At 41.4% G+C, this 26,280-nt stretch overlaps 1 protein-coding gene and 1 non-coding gene across 2 annotated transcripts; both read right to left on the reverse strand.

Annotated features, from left to right (window-relative positions):
* Positions 1-80: 80 nt before the first annotated feature.
* LOC140288017 (uncharacterized) lies at positions 81-23,263 on the reverse strand (the record flags this gene model as incomplete). Its single annotated transcript, XM_072379164.1, is given in 43 exon segments — positions 81-254; positions 358-594; positions 929-949; positions 1,506-1,613; positions 1,857-2,089; positions 2,507-2,749; positions 2,864-3,026; positions 3,127-3,308; positions 3,471-3,631; positions 3,889-4,049; positions 5,650-5,796; positions 6,956-7,108; positions 7,404-7,508; positions 7,868-7,939; positions 8,034-8,231; positions 8,394-8,847; positions 9,536-9,686; positions 9,760-9,970; positions 10,096-10,230; positions 10,310-10,350; positions 10,460-10,571; positions 10,661-10,818; positions 10,902-10,969; positions 11,062-11,181; positions 11,350-11,453; positions 11,455-11,492; positions 11,694-11,805; positions 11,994-12,084; positions 12,276-12,385; positions 12,387-12,549; positions 12,662-12,743; positions 12,927-13,182; positions 13,407-13,550; positions 13,677-13,775; positions 13,913-14,128; positions 14,217-14,633; positions 14,742-15,159; positions 15,998-16,351; positions 16,474-17,390; positions 17,484-17,633; positions 18,374-18,517; positions 19,018-19,194; positions 23,067-23,263. Coding segments are annotated over 43 exon segments (7,848 nt in total), but the record flags the coding sequence as incomplete, so codon positions are not given.
* Positions 23,264-24,102: 839 nt separating this feature from the next.
* trnak-uuu (transfer RNA lysine (anticodon UUU)) lies at positions 24,103-24,178 on the reverse strand. Its single transcript has one exon. It is a non-coding gene; the product is annotated as a tRNA-Lys (tRNA).
* Between the last annotated feature and the right edge of the window lie 2,102 nt (positions 24,179-26,280).

Genomic DNA, 26,280 nt, shown 5'->3' on the forward strand with positions numbered 1-26,280 from the left:
CAGTCAAACGTGGACATAAACTGCTGTTAGTTATCTGCCAAAACCACACATAAAGTGGCTTTACATGAAATCTGACTGACCTCTTGCTCTTTGCTACGTAAGCTCTGCTGAGCAGCGTCCAAAGCATCCCTAAGCTCCTGGGTGGGGTCACGTGCGTTGTCATGGTAACAGTGCCTCGTCTCATCCAGCTTGGACTGCAGAGCCGAGATTTGAAGCCTGCTGGAAAGATGCTGCTGCTCCAGCGCAAGCTTATCCTAACAGAGGAGGAGAAGATCAGTTAAAAAAAGAATTTAAATAAAAATCGAGTGTGCCCACTGACAGCAATGGCTAAACTCAAAGAGTGCATTTCTGTCTTACTTGTGTGAGCTCCTGTTCTCTCAGCTTTGCTCTGTGCAGCTCCTGCTCCAGCTGACTGACAGTTCTAACACTTTCAGCGCTGTTAAGCAGCGCTTGCTCCAACTCTCTGATTCGCCCAGCGAGCTTGTCTATCTCTTCATTACGCTCAGCCAGATCGCGCTGGACTTGCTGATGGGCAACAAGTAAGGAGGCGTGGTCCTCGGTTTTATCTTTGATAATAGTTTGTAGACTCTCCACCTGCGGACAGAGAGGGAAGATTAGTCTGAACAACAGGTTTCCTGGATTTCAGGAACAAAAGTTGAATTTGCAAACGTAAAAAATGATTCAAAGATAAATAAGCCATTCCAAATCTGCAGCCAATCCTACTAAGACTAAAAGCCATTCAATGGAGCATAGAGAAAAAAAGAAAAGTGATGTGGAAAAAAAAAAAAGCCAGTAAATATTACCAAATGGATGATGAGACGGTAAAGAAAATGACTTATGACAAGCACATATGGATGAAATGTGAGATTCACGTCATGCACAACAGTCAGAGGAGGGATGAGAACTATGCTACAGTCAGATTTCATACCTGCAGAACCAAGTCCTCAAACTACAGCAATCCATTCAGCACAGGGATAAACAAATGGCAACAGTCAGGCTCATTAGTAAACAAACAATGCATTCATCACTTCAACCTCTGTAAGCAGCGCTATAAATGCTAAAGTTAACTCATTCAAAATTCAGTAAGCAGAACACTGAGAAATCCCACACATGTAGAAAGCCTACAGACACTCCAAATTAAACAGATTTCATCTTTATGTACTGTAATTCCTATGTTAAGGTCTGGCTATAGATTTCATCCTTCTTTAGGAATCGGGTGTTAAATCTAAACAAATACTCTGAAGGTGAACATTTGCCCTATTAGTAACCTTATTTCTCCAAGTTACACTGCAGTACAGTCACACAGCACTCTCTATGTTGAACTCAAATTCTGCGCTTCTCTCAAAACCAATAATCAAACAAATCTCCCCAACAGACATTCTACATCAGTACTGACCACAGCATTGTGACTCAATCACAGAGTTTGAGAAATTTAGCTAGGTAATGGTGAAGTTGTGACACTCATATATACACAAACACAGTCTATGAAAGTTAACGACCCTCACCCTTTGTCCTTTGTTATCCACATTAGTCGTCTGTCGCTGTTGAGCCTCAAGCCTGCGGATTTCCTGCTGGAACTCGTCTCGCTCATGTTCCCGCTCCACAGCCTGCTCCTACATGCATCAGAACAAATACCGTGAAAGACTCTCCGCGACATCTAACAGCAAGTGAAGAAGGTCTGACATTTAAATAGCTATAGAAATCGTTCAATTAAACTGCGACACGTACTAACTGACTTTTTAAATCTGCAAAATGATCAAATCTCGGGAAAAAAAAAAAAAAAAAAAAAAAAAAAAGCCATTTACATAAAGGTTTTATTTTCTAATTTTAAATAAATTCTAAAAAAGACAACCTACCTCTATAAACTGCCTGTTATGTTTCAGCTGTTTCTCAAGGGCTTGTACGCGCTGATTGAGGTCTTCAGTGTGGGTCTTGTGGTGCAGCTCCGTCTCCAGGCCCTTAGTTTCCTGCTCTTCGAGCTCTCTCTCCAGGGTCCTGAGGCGCAGTGAAAGAGATTTGTGGTCTTTCTCTGCCTGCCGCTGCAAATCCAGCCTATCTTGGGTCAGACGTTCCGTCTCTGCCAGCAAAGCTTAAAAAATAAAAAGCGGTTGGTTAGGCAATGTCAATTCACTCAAACAGGGATTTTTAAATCTGACATGACTGTAAAGGGGATTTCAAATACCTACAATTACACATAATGCGTTTAAAGAAGTAGAACAACAAGAAATGACACTGCATTCCAATAAAACTTGTAAAAAAAGCAGCTGGTACTGTCAGCATTACAAACGGCAATCTCACACAGCACTGCAAATTCATCCCCCACCACACACTCCACTCTGACCCACAAACCTGCACCGGGATCTAAATTGAACCGATGGCCTACGGAGAAAAGGCACATCTGAGCACAGCAGATATTACGTCAGTGTATGGTCAAACTCGCTTAAAGAGGTCACCTAAGATTCTATGCACACACATAATTTGACTATTTGAAACGTATTCTTCCCACCTTTCTCCCTCTCCCCAAGTCCAGCGGAGAGATGTTCCTTCTGGCGGAGGAGAGCCGTGTGCTCCTCACTGAGCTCTTGATGCCTCACTCTGAGGCTGTCCAGCTCCGCAGTGAGGCCCTGCATCTGGTGCAGCTTCACCTTCAGGTCTTCCAGCTCCTCAACAAGCCTTTCCTCCCGAGTCTCCTTTTGCTGCAGAGACTCCTCCAGGACAGCCTTTTCAGCCACGTAACCCTCCAGAAGACCTGAACACATCATGCAAATGCACGTTTTTATGAGATACTCAAAGGCATCATAGGTAGATGTAAACTTCTGAATATCACATGTTTACAGTCAATGGCAGCATATGAAGTGCGCACCTTCTGCCTTGTGGAGTTCCACCTGAAGTTGACTTTTCTGCTTGGCCTCTTGATCAAGCTGCGCCAATAAGAGTTTGTGCTGTTCAAGGAGTTGGACGGAGTCTTCTCTGCCTTGGGAGAACTTTTCCTCCAGAGAAAGATGGACATTGCAAGTCTGCTCCAGCTGAAATAAAGAGAAACTCTCCATCATCTGACAGCCAACAACTCTGTTGGGAGGGGAAGCAAAACAAAAACAGATTTTTTTGTGCGAAGGATTTCTTTACCTGTGTATTTGCTTGATTGAGCAGATCCAGAAGTGTGTCTACTGTGTGACGCAGTCTGCTGCAAGCATTCAGAGCAGACTCTTCTCCTTCGGGACTGATCTGAGTATCTGAAACCAGCAGACTCTCACAGAGCAGCTGGGTAAGCTCAGAGTCATCAGATGACAAATCTGCAACTGAAATACCTGAAAAAGAGCATGTCAAAATATATAACAATTCATATACAGAGAAATTCCTCACAGGCTAAAATCAGCCACTCATTTATGGAGCAGCATCCCTAACAGAATGCCGTAAATCGCAGCCAAACTGCTGTAAACTTAAACAAAGTAAATCTGAGGCCAACAGACCTGATTCTTGGTGATCTTTGTTCCCCGTTGAGCTCCTCTGTTCAGGTGTTGTTGTTCTGGTACTGATCTTTTGCCCGATCAGCTCTTCTGTTGCTATGACACTGCGGAGCATCTCAATCAGCACCTTTCCGAACTTTTCATTTGCACGGTGAAGTTTACAGCTGAAGAGAAGAAGAGGAAAACGTCACTCGAATACAAACCTCAAGATAAATTCATGACATCAGAAACCTGCTAGCATGATGAGGAAAAAATTGATAAAACTAAAATCTATTACATTTAATAAATACATTTTATGATATATTTAAATATCACCAGTTCAACTTGTAACATTTATTTTACACAGTTTCTAACCCCAGAATTCAGCCAAATACATTAATTATACACATGAAATGACACACATTTGAAAAAGATAACTTACTTTTTTTCTTTAGCTGACTGCAAGTCATCAGTGAGCATCTTCAGAAGGTTGCCCCCCTCCTGACTCTCTCGCTCCCTTCGTTGAAGGAGTGTGTCCAGCGTCTCCATCTCTGCACGCTTTCCTTGCAGCTCTTCCTGTAGACAACCAATCTCAGCTCGCAGCTGGAAAAAAAAAAATTAACATGGGTTGACTTAGGAATTACACCCTTATCTCTGACAAACCAAATATTTTCCTTTCCCACCTAACCTATGGATTAATCTATGTGAACAACTAAATCTCAGAAATCAAAGTAATCACATAAAAGAGAAACATAACAGGATATTCAAACCTGAGGAGTACAATACTAAGGTCAACCAAAAGCACCGGTTCACCACCATCGTATTCTGTTGGTTTGTGAAACCTTCCTACGAACACATCTTCACCAACATCTCATCAGATCCAAAACTGTGTTTTAGGTTCTGGATTCAGAGTAAACCCTAAATCTGCCACTGAAGCGTCTCAAAAATGCATCTGTCACCTAACACAGGATTCATTTAACCAGCATAAAGCACAACACACACACACACAGAGTAAATCGGCAGTACAACTCTGCTCAAGTGCAGAGTAAATGTAGTAGTGATGAAAGACTACCACTGGATGTCCTCCCACATGTGCTGGAGGACATCTTTTGGCTCTGTAGCCACTTTTATTACCTTCAGTTCCTCCACCTCTTCAACCTCTCCCTCTGCTGTCACCATGTCTTCTCTCCCTTTTTGCCTCTCCCTCCCAACACACTCATCTCCTGCAGCCACCTGCCTCAACAAAACAATACCGTTGCCATGACAACAACCCCCTCCCAACCACTCAAAGCCCTCTATGCCAGTCTCATGGAGACCTGAGCGTATGTTAATGTTTCACAGTAAAGAGTCAAGCTGGACAGGTGCCATGGAAACAAATGCACGCAAACATCGGAGCCGTGACCCGCCGTTACCAGAACACAGATTTAACAAAATCAGTTGAGGATCATGACGGCAGAACTCATACATTCATAAAAATCAGTCGCATGCAATCAGAAACCGTTTTTTTCTTTTTCTTTTTTTTAAGTGGAAACAGCCATGTAGATCCCAGGATGCAGAGCATCTGTTGGTAACCAAGAGGAAGAAAGTAAACGAACAAATGTTTCGGCTCTTATTTCACCCCCCAAAAAAACCCTCAAAATAAAAGAACTAAAAATATAAAAGCTGCCACGGCCACCAACCAGTCCATTAAATTAAATGTTCATAAATCCAGGACATCGTGTAATCTCTTCTTTTGTTCAAATAGTTAAGTAAAATATGTAATTCACTAAAGGCAGCAACAAAAAAAAAAAAAAAACAATAAAAATCTCAGCATTTTGGCCTCAAAGATTAATGAAAATATTAACCACCACACAACACCAATATACATGAACACTACTCAGCAATTCATTAATATTCTAATCTTTTTACAAACTGTAATCTGATGCAAGGAGGATTAAGAGGAAAATCCAGCCTACGGATGCACTTTTTTTTAACAGAAATATTCTATTACTCTTAATACCCAGACTTCCTCCCACAGGCAAGAGGTTCCAAATTACCACCCAAACGATTTTGATCTTTACTATAAATACAATACAACTTTACACTTGGGGCCCGTCTAGTCTTGCTTCCTCAGAGTAGAACAATATGCAACACTCCATTCAAGCTTTATGCACTATTGAATGTAAATCCATGCCAGAAGTGTGTGTAGGTGTGTATCCGGTACCTGGGCCACCACAGCATCTAGTTGCTGCAGCTGGGCAGTGAGCTGGCTCATTTTCTCTGTGTAGCTCCGTTCCTTTTCCTGTTGTTCTGATGTGAAGCTCCGCCTCAGGTCTTCAAGCTCCGCGTCCTTCTGTTCTTTAAAATCCGTCTTCAAAGAAAGCAGTGGCGTTTAATCAATTTAATCAAATAAATGGAGATCACCAGCGTAAAAAGTTGCATGACACATTAGGTCCACATGTCCCTCAGCTAGGAGACCTGCCAGACATCAGACTACTGGCTTTAACATTTCGTATGGTCAAATGTTAAATGCCTATCTAAAAAATAACTTTCGACCTTTAAACCTTTTTAATCAGTGGATAAAAAGCTTAGCTCCATCCAATTTCTCAACTGTTCAGATGGCAGAAGCAGAAACGCTTGCAAAGCAGAGAAGCACACAGACTGAGAATGAAGCGACAGGACGTGAACACTTGTACATATATGACGGTGGGATTATGAGAAAACTGGCTTTGAATAAAGCTCAAGTGGGACACAGTCCAAGCGAGGGAACTATCCATAGAACTGAACTGGTGCAGCAGCTTAGGGAAGGCATTGCCACCACTCTCAAACACTGAAGCTTGAAATAATCCACCACTATTGCATAATATGTATAACAAACACTAAGTCAAATAGATACAAAAGATTAAAAAAAAAAAAGAAAACCTTATTGCATTTCTCACAAAGTTATGTTAAAAAACATGAAGTTCTATCATAAGTATTAAATCATTTAGGGGAAAAAAATATATGTAAAAAAATTTTTTTTTTAAAATACAATTTTTAAATTCAATTCAATTCAGATAAACAGCATCGCCACATATTATTGTGTCATTATTTAACAAAAACTAAGCCAAAATTGGACAGTACAATTAGAAAAACAGAAACAAGTATAGCTTGTTTGAAAGGGTTGACAGGTGAAAGCTTCTTCTCTCTAAAAATCTCTAAAAATGGAGAATCTTCTTTAAAATTAGGAATCACACCTCAGGTTTGCCAAGATACGTCAGAACAAACCGATAATGTTCTTTGTGCAGATGAGAACAAAGTGGAGCGAAGTGAGACCATATTTCACAGCACCATGGTTGGTGAAAAAACAAATGTAATATAACGGCACAAACAGGGTCTACAATCTGTGAAGCACGGTCCTAGATGAAATGTGGTTGTTGTTGTTCACAGGTTTTCTTTTTCACGTGACTGCCTAATTATTAACATGGCTTCCTCAGTTCAGTACTGAGCCATCCATCTTTTAGTACCATGTCCAAAACATTTCCCTTTACCTTGAGTTGATTAACCCTGTCCTGTAGCCGCTCTTCAGACTGGACTTTAAGGAGCTCCACCTCTTCTAGGAAGTGCTGCCGTTGCCTTGAAGACTCCTCTTCCAGCTCCCTCCGACAAGCCTCCAATTCCCGTGCAGAGGTTCCTCTCAGCTCCTACAGCAGAAATGTGCATTTCCTTAAGGTAAAACGGTCCCAACTGTGGTGCTTCTCAGTGAGGAAATCAAGCCAAATAAAAACTGTCACTACAAACGAACAGACCATTCCAAAGGATGAACAATGACTCAGTGTTATCCCCTCTTATGGTTTCTAAGAACCGACACTAGAACTCTTGTAGTGACCACTAAAGGAAACTGACTCAGAGATTTACATGTTGATACACTCTGTAAAGGCCAGGGAAGATGAGAGGAGAAGAAGAAGACGACCGAGGTCATCCAAGAGTAACACAAACCTGAAGCTGGAGTTGGTGCTGTTTGATAAGCTGCTCTTTTTCAGCTGCGTAGGTTTGTGAGAGCTCCTGTAGTGCTGTGTTGTGTTGCTGCTCAAGTTCCAAAACCTGAAAGAAAGACGGAAGAAAAAAAAAAACGACAAAATACTGAATACAACAAGGTCAAATACAACAATTTTTAGTGCATCCTTAAATTCTCCAAACCTTTGAAAATGAGAAAAAGCCTACACAGTGTAATCCTGCCTCTCATTCCTATTTGGTTATTCTGCCTGCCCCCCCGTAAAATAAATGCTTCTTCACTTCTGATTTAGAAAACAGAAAACCTAAAGTTTTATCATATGCAAGCAAGTAGACTTCAAACCAGGCCACAACTACACATCCTCGATGTAAAGACACGAAGGCATTATGATTTTTGGCTCTTTAACTCACTGGAAAAAGTAAATGTGATGTGACATATGTGCAAGTACCTGCTTCTTAAGTGTTTCCAGAGCTTTGCAGTGTTCAGCATCTAAAGCCTCTTTCTGAGCAGCCAACTCAGTCTGTTAAGAACAAATCATGTTAAGGTATTTTGTTAAAAGTAAAGCCTTTTCTCTTCACATGGATAATTCACTTATGTCGGCCTGAATTTATCACCTTGTGAACGTGGCTGAGCTCGGCTGCCATGGCTTTAAACTTCTCCATGTGTACCTGAGCCAGCTCTTTTCTAAGGTCTTCTCTGACGGACAGCTGCTCTGCAGCATGACGCTCCATTAGCCGTTTGTGTTCGGAATTCAGGCAAATCAAGCCTTGCCGCTGCTTCTCCTCGAGGTGAACCATTTCATCGCGTAGTGCCTGAGATCAAGAAGTTGGATACATTAACTAAAGATCATTTACAACCAGAGAAAACTAACCAGTGGCTGTACTGATTCATTTTGTTATCTCTGAAGACTTTTATACACTGTGTAGACAAACACTAAACACTACGCTTTACTTTAAAGGCTTGTGTGTCCTTACTTGCACTTCCTTCAGATAAGCGGCCTCCAAAGTGTCCATATTACCCAGCATCCTCTTTTCCAATTCATCCCTCTCTTCCTGGTGTTTGCGAGTCAGTTCTGCTTCTAAAGCCTCCAACTGTGCCTGATTGGTCTCTTGAAAAGCAGCCTCCAGACTTTGAAGGTCCTCCTTAAGTTTGGAATTGAAGGCTGCTTCCATGGCAACAAACTCAGCGTTGTGCTTCGCTTCAAGCTCTGCCGCCATAGCTGCAAGCTGATCTCTGTGACTGGCACCGAGTGAATCCAGTTGTGCTTTGTGTTTGGCACAGAGTGCGTCCATCTCGAGGGAGCGCTTATTTAGAAGTGTTGCCCTCTCATGTTCCAGCTCCACTTTATGCTCGTTCTTTAGCTCCGCCACAGACATTTCATATTTCTGAACCATCTGCTGCTCCAAAGCTGATTTCTCCTCTTGAAATCTGACCACACAGACCATAAATAGTAGACTTTAGCATGATTTTGTTGCAATTTAATAAAACATTTTTAAAAAAAAAAAAGAGCTGCTTATGTCAGAGTTTGTGGCTGGCATTTTTGAGACCAACTAAATCATCATCACCATGTCTCAGATTTGGATCTAATGTGCGCAATTCAATTTCTCAGGTTAATCTTAACATGGCTGTGAAGCTGAAGCGTCAGCACACGAGCTCAGTGTTACTCTAATCTTTCTGTTCTTTAATGTTTAAATGTCACACTTGTGCAACACTATCCAATGCGACCCCTGGAGCAGCCTTTGAAAAATACCAGTTGGCGTTGGAAAGAGCATTCCCAAACAAAGTGCTTAAAAGTTAAATGTTGTTTTTCTGCTTGGGATACAGACTCAAGAGAAAAGCCGTGAAGGGAAACCACAAGTTCTCTTCAACCAACTGAGTAAAACGGTCTGCATTCCCACGAGCCATTTGTATCACATCGCTACATTTCTGACCAGAAAGAGTCTTCAGCGTGAAAGCTGGAACAGTTTGATAAATCTTGAGACCTCTGCCATAAATCAGCAATGTGGTATAAAACAGAAAAGTTCCCAAACACAAGAGAGACTAAATATGTAGCGTGAACAACAATGATTCTATGACACGGAAAATCCTACGGCATGAACTTGGCTTCAGATCTCACCTCTGCTGGGCTTGGCGCAGCCTCTCATCACCCTGCTCCTGAAGTAAAACAGTGAGCTCCTTGATTTCAACAGACATGCAGTTCTTTGCCTTCTGCAGCTCACTGTCATACTGAGCCTCCAATCTCTGTCTCATTATGACAACCTGTGGGCCTAAAACACACCATCATTCAGAAACTGGTTCAAAAACTGACAACCAATGTGAATCTTTTAAAAATTATCTTACTTTCATCGTTGTCCAGAGCAGCCTGTAGAGACTTCAACTGCTCCTTCTCATCATGGAGTGCTTTTTCAAACTGTGCCCTCTCCCTCTCCAGGTCTGACCTCAGTGCAGCGATCTCGCCGTCATGTTTCTGTTCAAGCTCTTCTTTCAGCTTCGCCATGTTTTCCTGCACAGTCTCCCTTTCCAAATGCAGAGTTTCCTCAAGAAGGGCGACCTGCAGCAGTTAAAGCGAACATATCAAATAAGTTGGTATAAAAAGCACCATAGAGTATGATTAAATGTGTTTTCTTGTGACTGTGCGGACCACTGGGCTAATTATATCATTTCTCAGAGTTATACCTTTTCAGTATCCAGCTGCATATCTGCCACAGGCTGTTTGCTCAGGGCGGCCAGTCTGTTTTCCAGTGTGTGGATGATTGTCATCCTGGTTTGCAGCTCCTCAGAGAGACACCACATCCTCTGCTCTACCTCAACCTAATTAAGAGAAATAACCATTTAAAAATCAACAAAAAAACACTGCAAAAAGTCACATTTTTCAAGTTAGTTGTCTCACCTCAACCTGTCTTGCTGCCTCCAAACGAACTCGGGTAAGCTCTAAGACAAAGATGTTTGAAGAGTTGTTTACTCAAATTTAAAAACTTTTAAACACCAAATTGAATGTTTGTTTATGGTAAATTAAAAAAAAAACGCGAGTGTGGGGCACCTAATAGATGATCGCCAGAGAGTTTGGCTCTGAGCGTCTCCAATTCCAGAGCATGACGAGTCTTCATCTCCTGCAGCTCTTCATAGTAATGGTCCGTGAGGTCTGAACGCACCTGATATACAAATGATGGCACAGAACCTGTAAGCAAAAGGGTAAAGCTGCTCTGTGCCAATAACTTAAAGATCTAAGTTGGCGTCTGACCTGCTGCAGCTCTTCATTAAAAGAGAGCGACAAAGATGATTGCAGATTGGAAAGATCCACTTCATGTTTCTCCTCCAGCTGAAACCTCAGAGTGTCGAGCATTTCCTGGATAACAGAGTAGCATGATACCTTATATGCCGTGAAAAGAGGCAGGGAAGCTAATTAAGCCGACACCAAAACATTTTATCTATGAAGCACAACCATATTTACACATTACAAACAACTTATGTGCACCTCTTACCCTTCCGTTTCTCCAGTTTGACACGATCAGAAATATCATCTATTTCCTCTTCAACTTGAACTCGAGTACTGAAGAGCCCAAAAAGACATTTATTTCTAAGATGTTTAATTAAAGACTTTACTGCATAAATCTCATGTTGCATGGCAATCAATTGACCAACCTGTCATCTGTGGTTTTAAGTACAGATTCCTCCAAGGCACCTTCTACTAGCTTCAGTTGGAGCAGAGCAATTTCTTCTTTGTAACTCTCCTCTGCTGCATGCAACCGCTTTTCAAAATACCTAAAGACGGATGAGGGGAAAATATTCATACTTTGCGTCAAGACATGAGCAAGCAAACCATTTCCTTCACACCCAATATAATAAAAATATTCAGTTTTTGATTTAAATTAAAAAAATAACACTGACAATTAATGCATCAAGGCTTCATATTCTAGCATAAGCGTCTACTTGTGCTCTCATACTCTCCTCAGATTTTCCAGCTCAACCTCATTCTGCTCTTTGATTTCTCGTTTCTGTTCATTAAACTCTGTCTTGAGGCGTTCGATGTCGTCACACGCGAGATGTCCGAGCCAGCAGTTGTTCCTTGAGCTCTGTTAGATAACACAGCACAGAAAATAAAAAGGCAAGAACACAACTGGATACGCACAGTCATTTGACATCTGAGTAGTAAGTACTTATTTTCATCAGTTCGTCGTGTTGGGAACAGTTAAAAAGGGACGTTTTTGCCGTTAAATAAATATGCCTAAGTCTTAATCTTAGCTGAGAATTTAAATCACACTGCTGGGTCTCACCTCCCAGCTCTCGACGACTCGTCCTCATGCTCTCCAGCTGGGTCCACAGCTGTCCTACTTCCTGTTCTGAGCTCTGCTTGAGCGAGGCCTTCTCTTCCTCCAGGTGCAAAACCTGGTTGATAAGTGGGAAATTCAAACTATGATTCATCAGGATTTTCAACTGTATGTTCCCCTGACCTTGTGACTGAAATGAGGAACAATATTTATTTACATTTTAGGGAACATTGTGTTCATTGTTTTGAGACAAAAAAAAAAAAAAGTCACAACTTAACCAGATGTTATGTGTTAGAATAAACTGACCTCTTGCTGCAGTTGCCGTTCTTTCTCCTCAAGGTGGTGTACTTGCTGCTCTTTTTCCTGAAGCACTGTCTTGTGACTACAAACCAACTCCCTCCAAAGAATCTAATGAGCATGTAGAAGGAAAAAAATAACAAATTAAAACACATATGCATAAAATACAGTGAGTAATGGTTAACTAGAAATGGCAACGACTGGAGGGAAGGCTAAATGCTGCTGCAGAAGACGGATTAAAAACAGTTGTCATTATTAAAATGTTGATTAGCAGTAACTATGGGACGCAACTCACAGACAGCAGCATCTCTGTCAGCCCAGGCTTGTTTTAGCTCCTCCTGTAGTTTCCGAGCCTGCTCCATACTGGAAGCTTGGAGTTCTTCCAGCCTTGCCTGTGTGTCCCCGCAGCTCTGACTCAGTCTGGGACAGAGCTGCATTGGCTTCAGCTAAGGCTTTGCTGGTCTCTGTGAGGGTGGCCTGGGTGCTGTTCAGTTCCGTCTTGGTGGCGGTGAGACTGTTCTGGATGTTTGAGAGAGACCTTTGTAAGTTTGCCCTCTGCCTCCGTCTCCCATTGTTCTCTTAGAGCCTAAGAAAAATTGCAATATCTTTTAATATTCAAATCACAGACCTGCAGGACAAAAATGTGACACGTGTATAGAAATGTAATAAAGTTTTACCCTGCATATCTGTGGCCTGCCTTTTCGTCCATGGAAGCCCTCTCCTGAGCAAGACGAGCCTCCCACTGCTGCGTCAAATCATCTGAACATACAAACGCACAAAAGATTCGTCAGGTCCAAAAATTCGAAGGCAACAGCCATCATTCCACGCTGCTTTTATTGAGCAGCCTACTAAAAAACGAGAATAATTCACAAAAAGCCATAATGCTCCAAAAAGCTTCCAGGAGAAAACACTGAACTGAGAACCACTCTCGTTCGAACTCACTCATCTCCTGTAGGTGCAGCTCATGCCGTCTCTCCTGCTCCTCCTGACTCTGCCGTTTGATCTCGTTCTCGATCCGACTGATGACGGCCTGCAGGAGTGCACTTTCCTGGTCAAATGCCTCCCGCATAGAGGACCGGACTTTGCTAAGAGCAGACTCCTGCTCCTGCTCCAGGTTAACCTGAGAGCCCTCCAGCTGGGACATGTGGACTGTAGTTAAGCTTCGATGCAAGGCTTCAAGTTCCAAGGTCTTCTGGGCCTAAACACAAAGTACAGTTTGTGTGAGAGCTTTAGTCATATATGTTAATGGCAAACTGCTCAGTAACATTACATTTACTCTGCTGTTGTCACCACTTTCCTTCACAGCCATTTTAACAGGTCAAAATGAAAATAAATTGAATCCGACTACAAAGCATGATAAAAGTTAGGGGGAAAATAAAAGCTATTTTGCTCAAAGCGCGTGTTTGTCTGTGCATAATATACTTGTGCCTGCAGCAGCTCGGCCTGGTGAGCTGCTTCCATGCTCTCCCTCAGCTCCAACGACACCTCCGTCCTCAGTTGATTAAGCTCCTCGGTGTGTTTGGCCGTCAGCTCCAATATCATTCTCTCATGCTCACGTTCAGTTACCTAAAAAAAAAAGAAAAAAAAGGAAAAGAATGGGCAATAATAAAAGCTAGGAAAGTATGCAGAAGATTGCAATAACATGCAAACACTTGATATCTCCTAATAAGGTATGCAGCGGCCAATTGATACCTGCTTAATCAGGCTGATCTGCCGCTTCTGTTCTTCCCTCCATTATGTGACCTGCAGCTTCAGCAGTTCTCTCTCCAGGCGAGCATGTAACTCAGATATCTAGGCATTCATACAGGAACAACAAACACATCAAAACACCTACAGCAAGGCTGTATAACTATTTTCATCATATAAAAACTGGAATACATAACGTCTCGAATCGCACGGGGACAATATTTACAGTTTGTAAACCCCACCTCTTGCTGATGTTTCTCCATCAGGTCTTTTTTCTCCAGTTGGTGGCAAGTTTTGAGCTTTTCTGCAGCTTCTTCCACAGCTAGGACCTGCTTCTCGAGGAGAGCCTTCACCTCCTCTTCCTTCTCCTTCATCTGCTCCTCCAACAGATGCGTTGTATTAAGGAGCTTTTCCTTTTCCTGCCTCTCGTCCTCCCATTTCTCCTTCTCTTCGGCCAACTTTAATATAATGTTGTACATCATGTTAATCAGCAGGCACGGTAACTTCAAACAGAAAAACAAATCACGTTATTATGACGTATCTCACCTCCGCATCCTTGGCTTTCAGTATGTGCTCAAACTGTTCAAGTTCCTCCTCTAGGACTTGTTCCATCTTTTTGATCTGTTCGTCCATCTGTTGTTCTTTTCTCTTGTCCTCCTCCCTCTGCTGCACAGACTGAGCCTGGGCCTCTTCCAAATGGGACAGGGTTTGTCTCAGACAGGACATTTGAGATTCCAGTTGGTTTTTCTCTTCTCTGACACGGTCCAGACTGTCACTGCTCTTCGATACTTCTTGCTGCAGTCTCTCCACTTCTGTCTGGGCACTTAAAACCTGCACACGTGTGGTTTCGAGCTCTTTCAATAGGGTCTCGAGCTCGATCGTCCTTTGACTTAACAGGGCTGACGTGGTGTTATGTTCCATTTTTGTCTCTTCAAACTCTGATATGAGAGCCTTACAGTGAGCCTTTGAAAAAAACGAAAAGAGCGAGGAAAAAGACATTTATTCAAAAGATATAAAAATATATCTACATTGTAACAAAGGTGTTAACACAAAACTATTACAGTGGAATACCTGTGATGTTTGCATTTGGATGTCATCGTTGAGCTTTGGGCTGTCTTTGGTAGAATCTGCAGACACGTTTATTTCCTGCAGAGACAATACCTGCATCTCCTGCTGATTTTGATTAGAGAGGAGAGCAGCTTTATCCTCTTTCTCCTCCTTTAGCTCTCCTGCCAGTTTATCTTCCTCCTCTGATGGAAAATGATCGGAGACGAGCAGGGAGGTTTCCGCATTGCTTTCAGCTCTTTGTCCCATCGACACCACTGCATTCTCCTCTTCTCGTTCTTCAAATAAGGCACCAAGTTCATTTTCATGGTCATCTTGCTCACGGGCTTGCGAGTTCAGCTCCTGCTCCATAAGTCTCCCCTTTTCTTTCTCTTCCTCAAGCTCCCAGAGAGCTTGCCTGAGCTCTTCTGTAACTTGGGCCCACCTAAACGTACAGGGATCATTTCAAAAGGTTTCACTGATCAGAGAATCAATCGATAGCTTTAGCAAAACAGGAGATGACACCAATAAAGATATCTCGTGTAAATTGATTAAAAAAAATCTAAGAGCTTTAATTACTTAAAAGTATTATTATACATGTTTTTGTTTTTTTTTGGTTGAAAGGTGAAATTTCATTCCTTCTGATACCCCAGTGCAAGAAAGACTTAATCTGACTCCAACATATATTTATTGTAGTCCCAACACCGAAGACACTTCTCTAGTCTTCTCCTTCTTTTTCTTTTCTTTCAGCCATTGGGATATTTGTCAGTTTAACAATTTCAGTTAAACTTTGTTGTTTGTTGGGCAAATTATCTGATATTTGACTCTAGAACACTTGCGTCAGGACATTGGAACAAACTTGCTGAGGCTGCCATCTTGAATGTTTTCCACTTGTGAATAATCTTTCTCACTGTAGCGTGATCAACTCCAAATTGTTTGAAATGGCCTTTTAACCCTCCCCAGATTGATGGGCAGCATCAATTACTTTCATAAGATTGCTGTTGGTGTCTTTCCTCCTTGGCATTGTGTTAACACACATCTGAATGCTCTAAACCAAAACTTATGCTTTTACAGAGGCCCTCACACTTTCTGATGATCAATTATCTATCATCTATGGAAGAAATACTTGTATTGGGTTTTTGTTCATCTGATGATCTACGGATGTCATTTTCAAAACGAGAAGATTTGCTTTCTCATCGTGTCCAAATACATAAAACCTTAGAATTGAAAGAGGGTGCACTTTGTTCACATGACTGTATCCTAAAAATGACTAATTTCATTACCTGCTCCTTGCTTCCTCCAGTTCTTCCGCACTCTTGAGGACTTCTTCCTTTAACACATTCAAGTCCCGCTCCTTAAGAGCCAACTCCTCACGGAGCTCCCCACACTGCTGATTCAGCAGTTCTTTTTCCAAGTCTGTCTCCTCAAATGGCCGCTCTGACATCTGACTCAACCCCATTTCATCAGAACTGGAGTTATGAGGCCACTGGGAGAGGGGATGAGGACTAGAGTCACCAGCCTCTGGGGCAAAGTACTGCGAGCTGGTGATGTTTTCAATGTTGTCATTTTCTTCAAAGGGACGGTTTGAAATCGACAGAAGAGGCTGATCTCCAAACACTTCACTGTTCAATTCAAAACTGTTCAGAGACACAGACATATTAGGAGATTTAATTGCATGCCCGCAAAATAACAAGTAATGAAGCTCCTAAGCACAAATGACATACAGATATTGTCACAATAAAGATGTAACTTCTCTCACCTGCAGTCTGCAGATATATCCAGCTGACTGCAGCGTTCAAGGCTTTCATTGACCATTGAAGATTGTGAGAGTGCAAAGGGGGCTGAAGACAAATAACGTTCCATCAAGATATCCCCAGGTATTGATGCATTCATAATCCCCTGATCAGTTCCACTTTCTTGATTGGCTTCATCTGTATTCATCCTATCAGAGCTAAATCCAGTTTTTGCTTGGTTCTGAAGGTTCTTTGAAGCTTTGAGGTGTTTGACCTCTTCCTCTCTCTTCTTAAGCTCTTGTTCCCTCTCGTCCAACAGTTGCCCGACACGTTCAATCTCCTCTCTGTGCTGCTCTTTGAGCCTCTTCATTTCCTCCTGCTGTCTACGTCTTTCCTCCTCAAGACTCTCGAGACGTAGAGCACAGTTTGAAACTTCTTCACCAAATCTCCTCTCCGAATATTCCTCTCCCTGAAGTCTTCTCCTCAGTTCCAGCACTTCTCGGTTTAGCTGCTCTTTCTCCTCTTTGTACTGCTGCATTTCAAGGCACCGAGTTTGGACTTGGCTTAACTGGGTCTGAAGGTTTCGCAGCTGTGCCTCCCTTTCCTGTCGCTCCTCTTCCCTCCCTTGCTTCTCCTTGTCCAGTAAATAAAGGACATGTTGGTTTTTCTTCATCTCCTCTTCTAGTTCGGCACATATGCGCTGGCCATTCTTCCTTTCTTCTTCCAGCTCCAATCTGAGCTTGTGCAGAATAGTGTCCATCTTTTTGTCATTGTCCATGCTGGAGCCTTCAGGATGTGGCTGAGAGCCAGAGCTTCCTGATCCATCCGATGGCGCCTCATTATGATTGATGTTTGTATCCTGGGTCTGGCCATGGTGATGCTGCCGACAGTTAAGGACTTCAGCTCCTGTTTCACCTCTGATTCGCAGAAATTCTAAACTGGTCTGTATGAACAAACAATACAAAGCACATGAAGATGCAGTAGCTATAAGGAATTGCATCAAATTATGTAATTATTGTCAATCTGAGAGACAGACCTGCTGGAGCTGCTTCTGCAGTGCCTGAATCTGTCCAGCAAGCGATTGTGCCTCCAGTTGTACCTGGTCTCTACTTGCCAGGGCCTCTTGCAGGTTGGAGCTGAGTTTGGCAATTATTTCATTACGCTTCTCAACAGCTTGCTGTAATTGCTGTAGGTAAAACAGTGGAAGAGTCCGTTTTATATGCAAACAAGACAAACCCTCTCATACGTTCACATGCTTTGCTTAAAAGGTTGTGTAATACACAGAGTATAAAGCATATATTTCTTTCTTAGACCCACAGTATAGCTGCTCTTTAACCTCTTGGTTACACAGGAAACCAGCCATGTTATAAGCAGGATCATCGATGCACTACAAACTGTTACTGGAGGATACCATTAAGAAAATGTAGACCATAGAGAACCTCAAACATGGGGGCGCACCCAGTCATATTTGCCATGACTCGTCACCAACAGCCTGCATCTGGCAAACAGCTAACACCTGTTTCAGATGCAGGATACCTGCAACAGCCTTCTCCAAGACAACTTTTCTGTCCCTCTAATGTGTACCCAGGGCTTGTTACATTCCCCATGGGTTGATGAGAACACAGAAATCCACAAACGGCTCAAGTCCCCATATAAAGGTTAGGATTATAACCAAGTACATTACAGAATTAACTGCATTGAAATCTCTTTGCTAGACATTTGGAATCATACCCAAGCCTAGTTGAGGTTTTAGCAGCAGCACCTGAATTAAAGCCTAAAAGGAACTATTTGCAAGGTCAAATTACTGAGTTGTGTCTTTCAAAACAGCAAATTTGACATTTAATATGCACATTTAAATGAACAAAAATAAAATTCCCTTAAAAACCTATATAAAGATTTTAACAGTAAATATCTTATTACTGATACCTTCAGCTGCTCTTTGCCAGTGAGTGCAGCGAGCTCCTCTTCTCTCAAGTCTTCCACAGGAGATGGGCTTCGCTCAGGAGACGGGGACCGATCTTTCCTGTGTTCATTCTGCTCATCCTGAGATTTCTCTGGCTTTCGGGCCTCCTAGAAGAATGACCCATACTAGAATTAACCCTTAACTTTATCAATGTCAACCCAAATAAAGTGCTGCAAACATGTGAACTTCATGTAGTTGGTGAATCTTCCCTTTTGGAAAAAAAAAAAAAAAAAAAAAAAAAGGCAGATGGTAGTGCTTTAGTTAATCCTGACAAGGTTGCCATGGCAACATGCCCTACAGGCAATGTGATGGGTAGTGACCCAGTTCTCTAATGTATGTTTATCAGACAGGGGGTCTGGACAACACATTAAACAAATAAATAAAAAAAGGAAAAAAAAAATGCACAGAGCAAACCGAATTAGACAAACACAGGTCAGTCAACTACAGCGACTGGTATATAAACGTGTTAGAGATACAAAAGAGCAAAAATAAGTGCTGAAAACTAGATTTAATTAAAGCACTAATGTGACAGAAATCTAATTTCTTCAACCTTCTCTGCAAGTCCACTGACGCATGGCTGATAGTCTCTATGCAACCAGTGGCATACCTCATGGTTGGTCTTGCTGTTCAGCTCTGTGGCCTCGCCCGATGGAAGAGCCGATTCTATGGGTCCATCTTGCGCCGAGCTGTCATTCTTTGGGACAGTCTGACCCTTCCTCTTCTGCGTCTTTTTCGCCGCCCCCGCGCTGTCGCTTTTCGCCCGCTTCTGTCTGAAACTAGCAAGCTGCGCAGGAAGGACAGTGAGAGGTAGATGGACACATAGGTCAGGACCACAGAGCACCACCAAACTACCAGCATGGCGAAGCTCAGGGCTGAGAGGTGCAAAAGGGCTTGAGTCCAGATTTATATAGTCAAGATTAAAAACTTATAAAAAGGTAATCAATATGTTACGGTCTGTGACACCATCAAGCATAGCATTTATGCACGGTAGAAATTGTTAATAGTCTGCAGTGTAGACAGGAATAAGAGTTGGAAGCACTTTTTTTGATGAGTCAGTTATGAAGGAAAAAAAAAAAAGCCACTGAAGCAAGAAGAAATCCCAAACCGAAACCCAAAATAGTCTACATGATAACCTGTGGAGATAAAGTTCAAAATGGGTCGAGGATGCTAAAAATTCTTTGACCTCTAGAGAACTGTAGCACGCCCGTGAGAAATGCAGATTTTAATGAGTCATGGATAACCTCAGCAGACCAAAGATAGAGCAAGGCAAAAAGAAAAATAGATTTTTTTTTTTTTTTTAAAAAGGAGAAAAAAAAGAAGTACATCTGTCACTCTGCATCCTTCATCTTGCAGAAATGTCAAAATCAGAGATACACACTGGTTGACTGGAACTTTGAAGACAAAAAATACCCAGAATCTGTACTGAGAAGTTACTCCACAGATCAGAAAAAAAAAAAAAAATATCAAGCCGTTATTTAGCTTAAACTCCAGAGGGATGGTTTTTTGGTAGCAATTCACCTCCGGCCACATCCCTTTGCAACACACTCCTCTTTTTATTGCCGCCTCTCTCTCCCGGACTGTTTCCTCTTTAAGCAGCTTTAAAAAAATAAAAAGCGTACAGCAATTCTCTTTGTGATAAGAGACTCGCACAGAGCTCTCAATCAATATCTGACAATCAGTGATTGACTTCTTCTCTTGCTGGTGGTCAGATCTGTCAATTCCTCCTTATCGAGCCAGTTTCTCAGTGGTCCAAATGTAGATTCTAGTAGTCTGCCGGCAACAGTACAGTCTGCCAAACCTCTGAGTCTAAAACTTGCTGTTAAGCCAACGAACAGAGCAGAGGGATCTTCAAACTCTGTATAGAGGATGGAATACGTCTAAACCAAGGATAGAGGGTGGAGACTGTGAGATGCATTCACATGGAGAGGAGGAGACAGAGCTCTGTGTGGCAAGCAGCATCAGAGTGTGCATGCTCAATTCAATTTGAGATCACATGGTCCCGGAAGACCTACTTGTTGCTTTGTGCAATGAGTCACATACAAGATGCATGATTTCATTGTGTGCATCGATGATTTTTCTGATTGCAATATATGCTTGGGCTTAAAACCACATTGTAGGTTTTGCTTCACTTCAAACCCCGCCCCATCCTTCTCCCATCACCATATTCAGCACCTCCGCCTGCCACCAAACATCACTTCTCTGAAAGAAATCAGTCTGATGAGCTGCATTTACCTCAAGGCCACTTCTGCGTAAACAGCTAGCTGGAGTTGACTGAAGTGAAATCAGACGTAATTGGGCTGCTGTATGCTGCTACAATATTTTCAACCATGTCAACATCAAGACATGGAATGCAGTCGAGTTAAACAGTTCATTTAAGGTCTCTTTTGTCTCCTCTTTATACACGTGCCATGCGTTCATTGTGGTATAGAAATCAAGCCATCCGATGAAGCAGACTGGGCAACTGACAGCCCTGCGTTGCCATAGCAACATCATCAGGGAGATTCAAGCACAACAATGTCAACCTTGTTAAATCTCATGGGACCAGTACACCACCTGATGGCCTGCGACCAGCATTACAGGGTGCATATTTTAGGTTCTCCAATCAGTACTGGAAAATACATTCCAGGTTGACATTGTTGATCATTCAAAAATGCACGATTTACAACAGTGTACGATTCTTCCGTGAGAGACGGGTTTGCCTGTCAAACGTTGATAACAATCAAAACATGGTGCAGAAAAGCGGAAGAGTCAGTCGGCCTGTCACAACAACCATTTTGTTTGGACAATGTATTCCCCCCAGAAATAAATGCAATCAACAGCAACTATGTCATCTCAATACCTACTGATTTCACCGATACCATTTAAAATTGTAAAGCAAGTGCATTATTTCAAAGAGCAGTTACTTTACTTAAAAATGTTCAGATCTATTAGAGTCTGCACTTCAGCTTCTCTGCTCCAAAACAAATGAAGAGCATGTGAGAATAGAGAGAGAAGCAAGTCGACCAGAAATATCAATAAAATATGTCAGATAAATTCCATCTGCAACATTCTTAAACAGACACTAATGTACGATATTAAGCTCAACAGTTACCGAGGTTATGTCAAAACATCATATGATGAATAGAATAATTATTGTGACAGGCCTAAACACAAGAGGAAAAATAAGAGGACAGAAATCATAAATCACAAAGTAATAAAGTAATAAAGTATCAGCAACCCAAAATCCCAACAAAATGCCAAAGGTCCGCCAGTCACCACTTTCAATACTTACCGACTGGCTTCGAGGCATGTTGGATGAATTCTGTTATAAGAAATATAAATGTTTCAGTGAGTTATCTGTGGATATTATGCATCGTATGTATATACTGCTCTAATATATTGCATGTGTCGCACTATGAGATGGATATAGACTAAAACCTAATTAGCTGAACAGGTTATAAGGTTTAATAGGTAGGTTTTTGAAAATGTAGTTCGTCATTAATACAGCAAAGTCATTCTTGACTGTTGGCCCATTACTAATGTGCCCTCCCACTGGATGTTTGCCCTTTATGAAGACACCATGATACAATTTCACACACCAGTGAAGAGCACACCATATTGTACGGCCTCTCTGTAATGATCTCCCATCATTTCTTGTGAATGCTCCTAAGAACTAAAAGCACGTTACAAAACAAGGGTTACCACAACAAAAACTGGATTTAAGCCACCATGTGCCAACTGGCCAGCTTCAGCAGGTCTTGGTATTGAGTTTACCGATCTTAAACAGTATTTCCTACCCAAGACATCACTTTGATGATGGTGTCTAACACGTTAGCCAATGAGCTCAATCAGGTTGGGTTATACGGTCTGAATTCTCATCCTCAAACCTTCCAGGAACTCTTTCACCCCCGTGGATGGAGGCAGAGAAAATCCAGAACAGGATGAGATGAAAGTGATCATAACAATTTTGCATAGAAAAAATGTGCAGGGATCTTTCTCTAACATGGCAAGTGGACCTAAACCATGTAGCAAAATAAACCCCAACATCACCCGGCTACAAGGATACAAGGCTCGTTCAATGGACCGGTTCAAGTTTTTCCCCATAAATCTGTCACTCATCTTAATGCTACTTGCTCAAACAGTTTTTGTAGGAAGAGGTTCAATAATAAAGTGGCCAATGTCCAAGATTTCTAGCGGGAACTCTCAGTAAATTATCTAATCTTTTTTCAAGGCTTTGCCATAACTATGGGTAGTCACAAACCACGTTTATGTGTCGGTAAACTGGCGTTGTGGGTAAGAGTAATATTGGCTGTTGAAAAATGTACCATTTGAATACTCTTTAGTAAAAAATAATTGAAAATAACACATATTGTTAACTAAGTTAATATTTCTGACATTGATGGACTCATAATAACTCATATAATAGACGATAAGATGTATTAGTCCACCAACCTACTTCAAAAATAGATCACGTTTGCTAACCCTGGAGAATAATCAAACTGCGGCAGACTGCGATGGGAATACCTGTAACCAACCCAGCAGGAATATAAGCCACGACAAACGTAAACTGTTCTCTGAAGTGGATGCAGATAGCTAGGACCAACGCAAAGCTATGACAAAAGAGTTTGCTAACTGATAGCATTAAGTGTTAGCATGCGTTAATTATTAACAACAAACCTTGGCTCTCCCTGCTTCTACTTTCCTTCTCCGTTCATCTTCATCCATGACTTGGTTTAGATACAGCAGCCAAAAGAATAATATACATGTCCCAACAGAATTGTAAAACACAAAAGATCCTCAATTAAAAAAAACTTAGCTGAAACAAAATGTTTGAACCTCTTAGATTCAACTGTCAACAGATAATATTCAATATGGCCGCCAAGACGGTTCAACTCCGCCCTTATCGAGTTTCCTTGAATAAACGGTCCAATCAAATCGTGACGTTCTAAACCTCCAGCCAATAGAATTTTCGTCTAGTTAGTTATTTACTGGACGAAAATAAGCATAAGCACCGCCTATCAAGTTCATAAATCAAAGCGAGAATGTGGCTGACCAATTAGATTTCTGCGTCAGGCTTGCATTCTTGGATTGACATCCCCTTTAACCAACCAAAGTAAGTAACTATCTGTCACACCTCTACTGTACTGTGTTTTGAATGTACAGAATCTTTCAGTGAGGAGTTTCAAGTACGGTTTCCATCCAGGGCAACGACGGTGGTTTTTTCATCGTGTTTTTGTTTTCTATTGTTTTGTGAAATGCTGTATTTTCTGAAATGTCACATCAGTTTCTGAAATGTTAAGGACATTTTTTGTTTGTTTGTAAGACAACATAGCATAGAAACAGACGGGGAAGAAGTATAGTAGTATTGCTCCTCTTTGGAGCCCCCCTCTGGCCACGGTAGTCAACATGTAAACTCATGGGGGAATAAATACACCTCTTGAATTTCGCAAAGATTTTCCGTGCTATTACGATATCCACCGATTGCATTTACGTTTATCTGTTATTTAAGTTGGTGGCGTCTCAGAGCTACATAAGACGTATTCTGTTTTTCAAATGTTGCACTATCCAACGACACCGCAGTGAGCGCGGATCTCGGAAAAAGTATACGTGTTACTAAAAGTCAAACAATAAAAGTCAGTGTCACTTAGCCTTGGGGCAACTAGTTTGATTAAATTCTGTATAGGACTTAAAAATAAAAAATAAAAAAAAACATCGCCCGAACAGGGACTTGAACCCTGGACCCTCAGATTAAAAGTCTGATGCTCTACCGACTGAGCTAAAGCTGGGGAACAATAGTCTGTATGAGGGGGGGAAGAAGGGGGAAAAGGGGGAAGAAGGGGGAAGGGGAAAAATGAAGGAAAAGAGGAGTTTTTGAGAATATGAGGGGAAAAAATGGAATGAACTTGTAGTTATTTGTGTTTCTGCTGTCCATTTCAAGTAAAAGCACACATTCTGGTGTATTCATTTGAGAAATCTACGCGAACATGACACTTTGCTGTGGAATAGTATAGGAGGCTCTTAATCCAAAGGTCACCGGTTCGATTCCACCATTGGAAGATGACACAAACGTTTAGCAAGTGTTATCAAATGTACTTTTATGGTCATTTTTAAATTTCTGAATTAAGTGCTGCAACAATGTAATCTTCTTCTCTGAATGAGTTTGCATGTTTGCAGAAAAAACTGAAGACACTCACTGAAATGTAACAAATTTATTACTAATTTCACACACACAAACACTCAGAAACATGTGTGAAATTAAACCTGAAGTAATAAAAACAGGAATAAATTAAACAATTAAAAATAGAAAAAAATAAATGGGACAGTATATCTTCCCATAATACTACCATTTTCTTTTATGCACGGCAGGTGACACTGACAGCATTTGTTTTTTTCCACCGTGCGGGCGTAAGCTCTCCGGGTTAGTGGAGGTGAGGGCAGGGAATCAGATGGCACAATCTGTTTGTTTCCATTTGGGATGACAAACACAACTGGCTCAATGAATGGACTGGGGTTTAAAAGTACAGGAGATGGAGATGGAGGAAGAGACAGAGGAGAAACGATCTGCAGAAACTTCTTGGGACTGCAGCCAGGTGGTGATACTTTTCTTTTGGTGGGGCTTGTGATGCGGTTGGATAAATCAGACGTCTGAGGGAATAAAGGCACAGTTCACAATATAGGATAACCATAGATGATAGTGAATTAATCTATCTATCATTATGGGTATAGCAGTCAATAAAACCAGATCATTTCAACATGAAATGAATGAAATGCATGAAAGTGCCACTATAGTTACTGCTACATGAAAACAATAACAATGTACATTTTTTAAAATCAAAGTCAACCTATGTATCATTCTCTTTACATTACCTTAGATGAATGCTTCCCAGCCAAACTTAAGTTTGGCTTCAGCATGGCACCATGACAGCCACCAAACCGTGGCTTTGTAAACTGACAAAAAGAAAAACATAACCTTAACTGGGGCTTTGTACATTTTATACAGTTGAGTATATTAATAATATTAATATAAATATCAGCATAAGTAAATCCTCATTACTTACTGATACCAAAGTCACAAGGAGCTAAGGAGACGTCCTTTGGTGGTGGTGAATCTGCAGGTGAGGGCCCTGGCTGCTCTGCCACCAGCACGTCATAATTGTATGAGAGCCTTCTGATACCTTCTTTGCATGGAAACCACAGGTACAGCTCTGTGCACCTCCAAACAGTGACATTTGTCCCCTCATCTGCATTGGGCATTTCTCAATCTGTATTAATGTTTGACAGCAAATACGAAGGTGTTCCCTTTAAATATGTCACAGCTTTACATTTAATATGATACACATATCACTCTGTGCAGGTTTACCTTTCAGATACAGATCATGCCACTTTTTCTGCCGAGGTGCTGGTCTGTTTCCTGCCTCAGAGGGCCAAACACCCGAGGCAGCAAATTTTCGCAGGCGGGATATCCACTCCTCCTCTCCCATGGCCCTGTGTTTTTTTTTTTTTGTTTGGAAGCCATCTGCCATTAACAGAGAAAGAATATCTATACCAAACAGCTAATATTTGTACATCACAGAAATATGACCAATGTGCACTATTTTTAACTTATTAAAATATATATATTCATGCACACACATAAGTTCTTACTTGCATACAATCACACAAACACACAGCTAATTATTAACTAATAGCAGTAGCCTACATATTACACATATATTACAACAGAAGTGAATACTACATAGATTTCATTCATACCCTAGCTTGTTATCAGCTAATACTAGTAGCAGAAATGCATATTTAAGACTTTTGTGACAACAGAAGTTAATATGTCGTACTGATTAGCAGTACAATATAGAGCAGTACAATAGCATTAGCATGTTTGACAAAAAAATCG

Source organism: Leuresthes tenuis, unplaced genomic scaffold (genome assembly GCF_036924035.1).
Source record: "Leuresthes tenuis unplaced genomic scaffold, fLeuTen1.0.hap1 SCAF_202, whole genome shotgun sequence".
Lineage (NCBI taxonomy): Eukaryota > Metazoa > Chordata > Actinopteri > Atheriniformes > Atherinopsidae > Leuresthes > Leuresthes tenuis.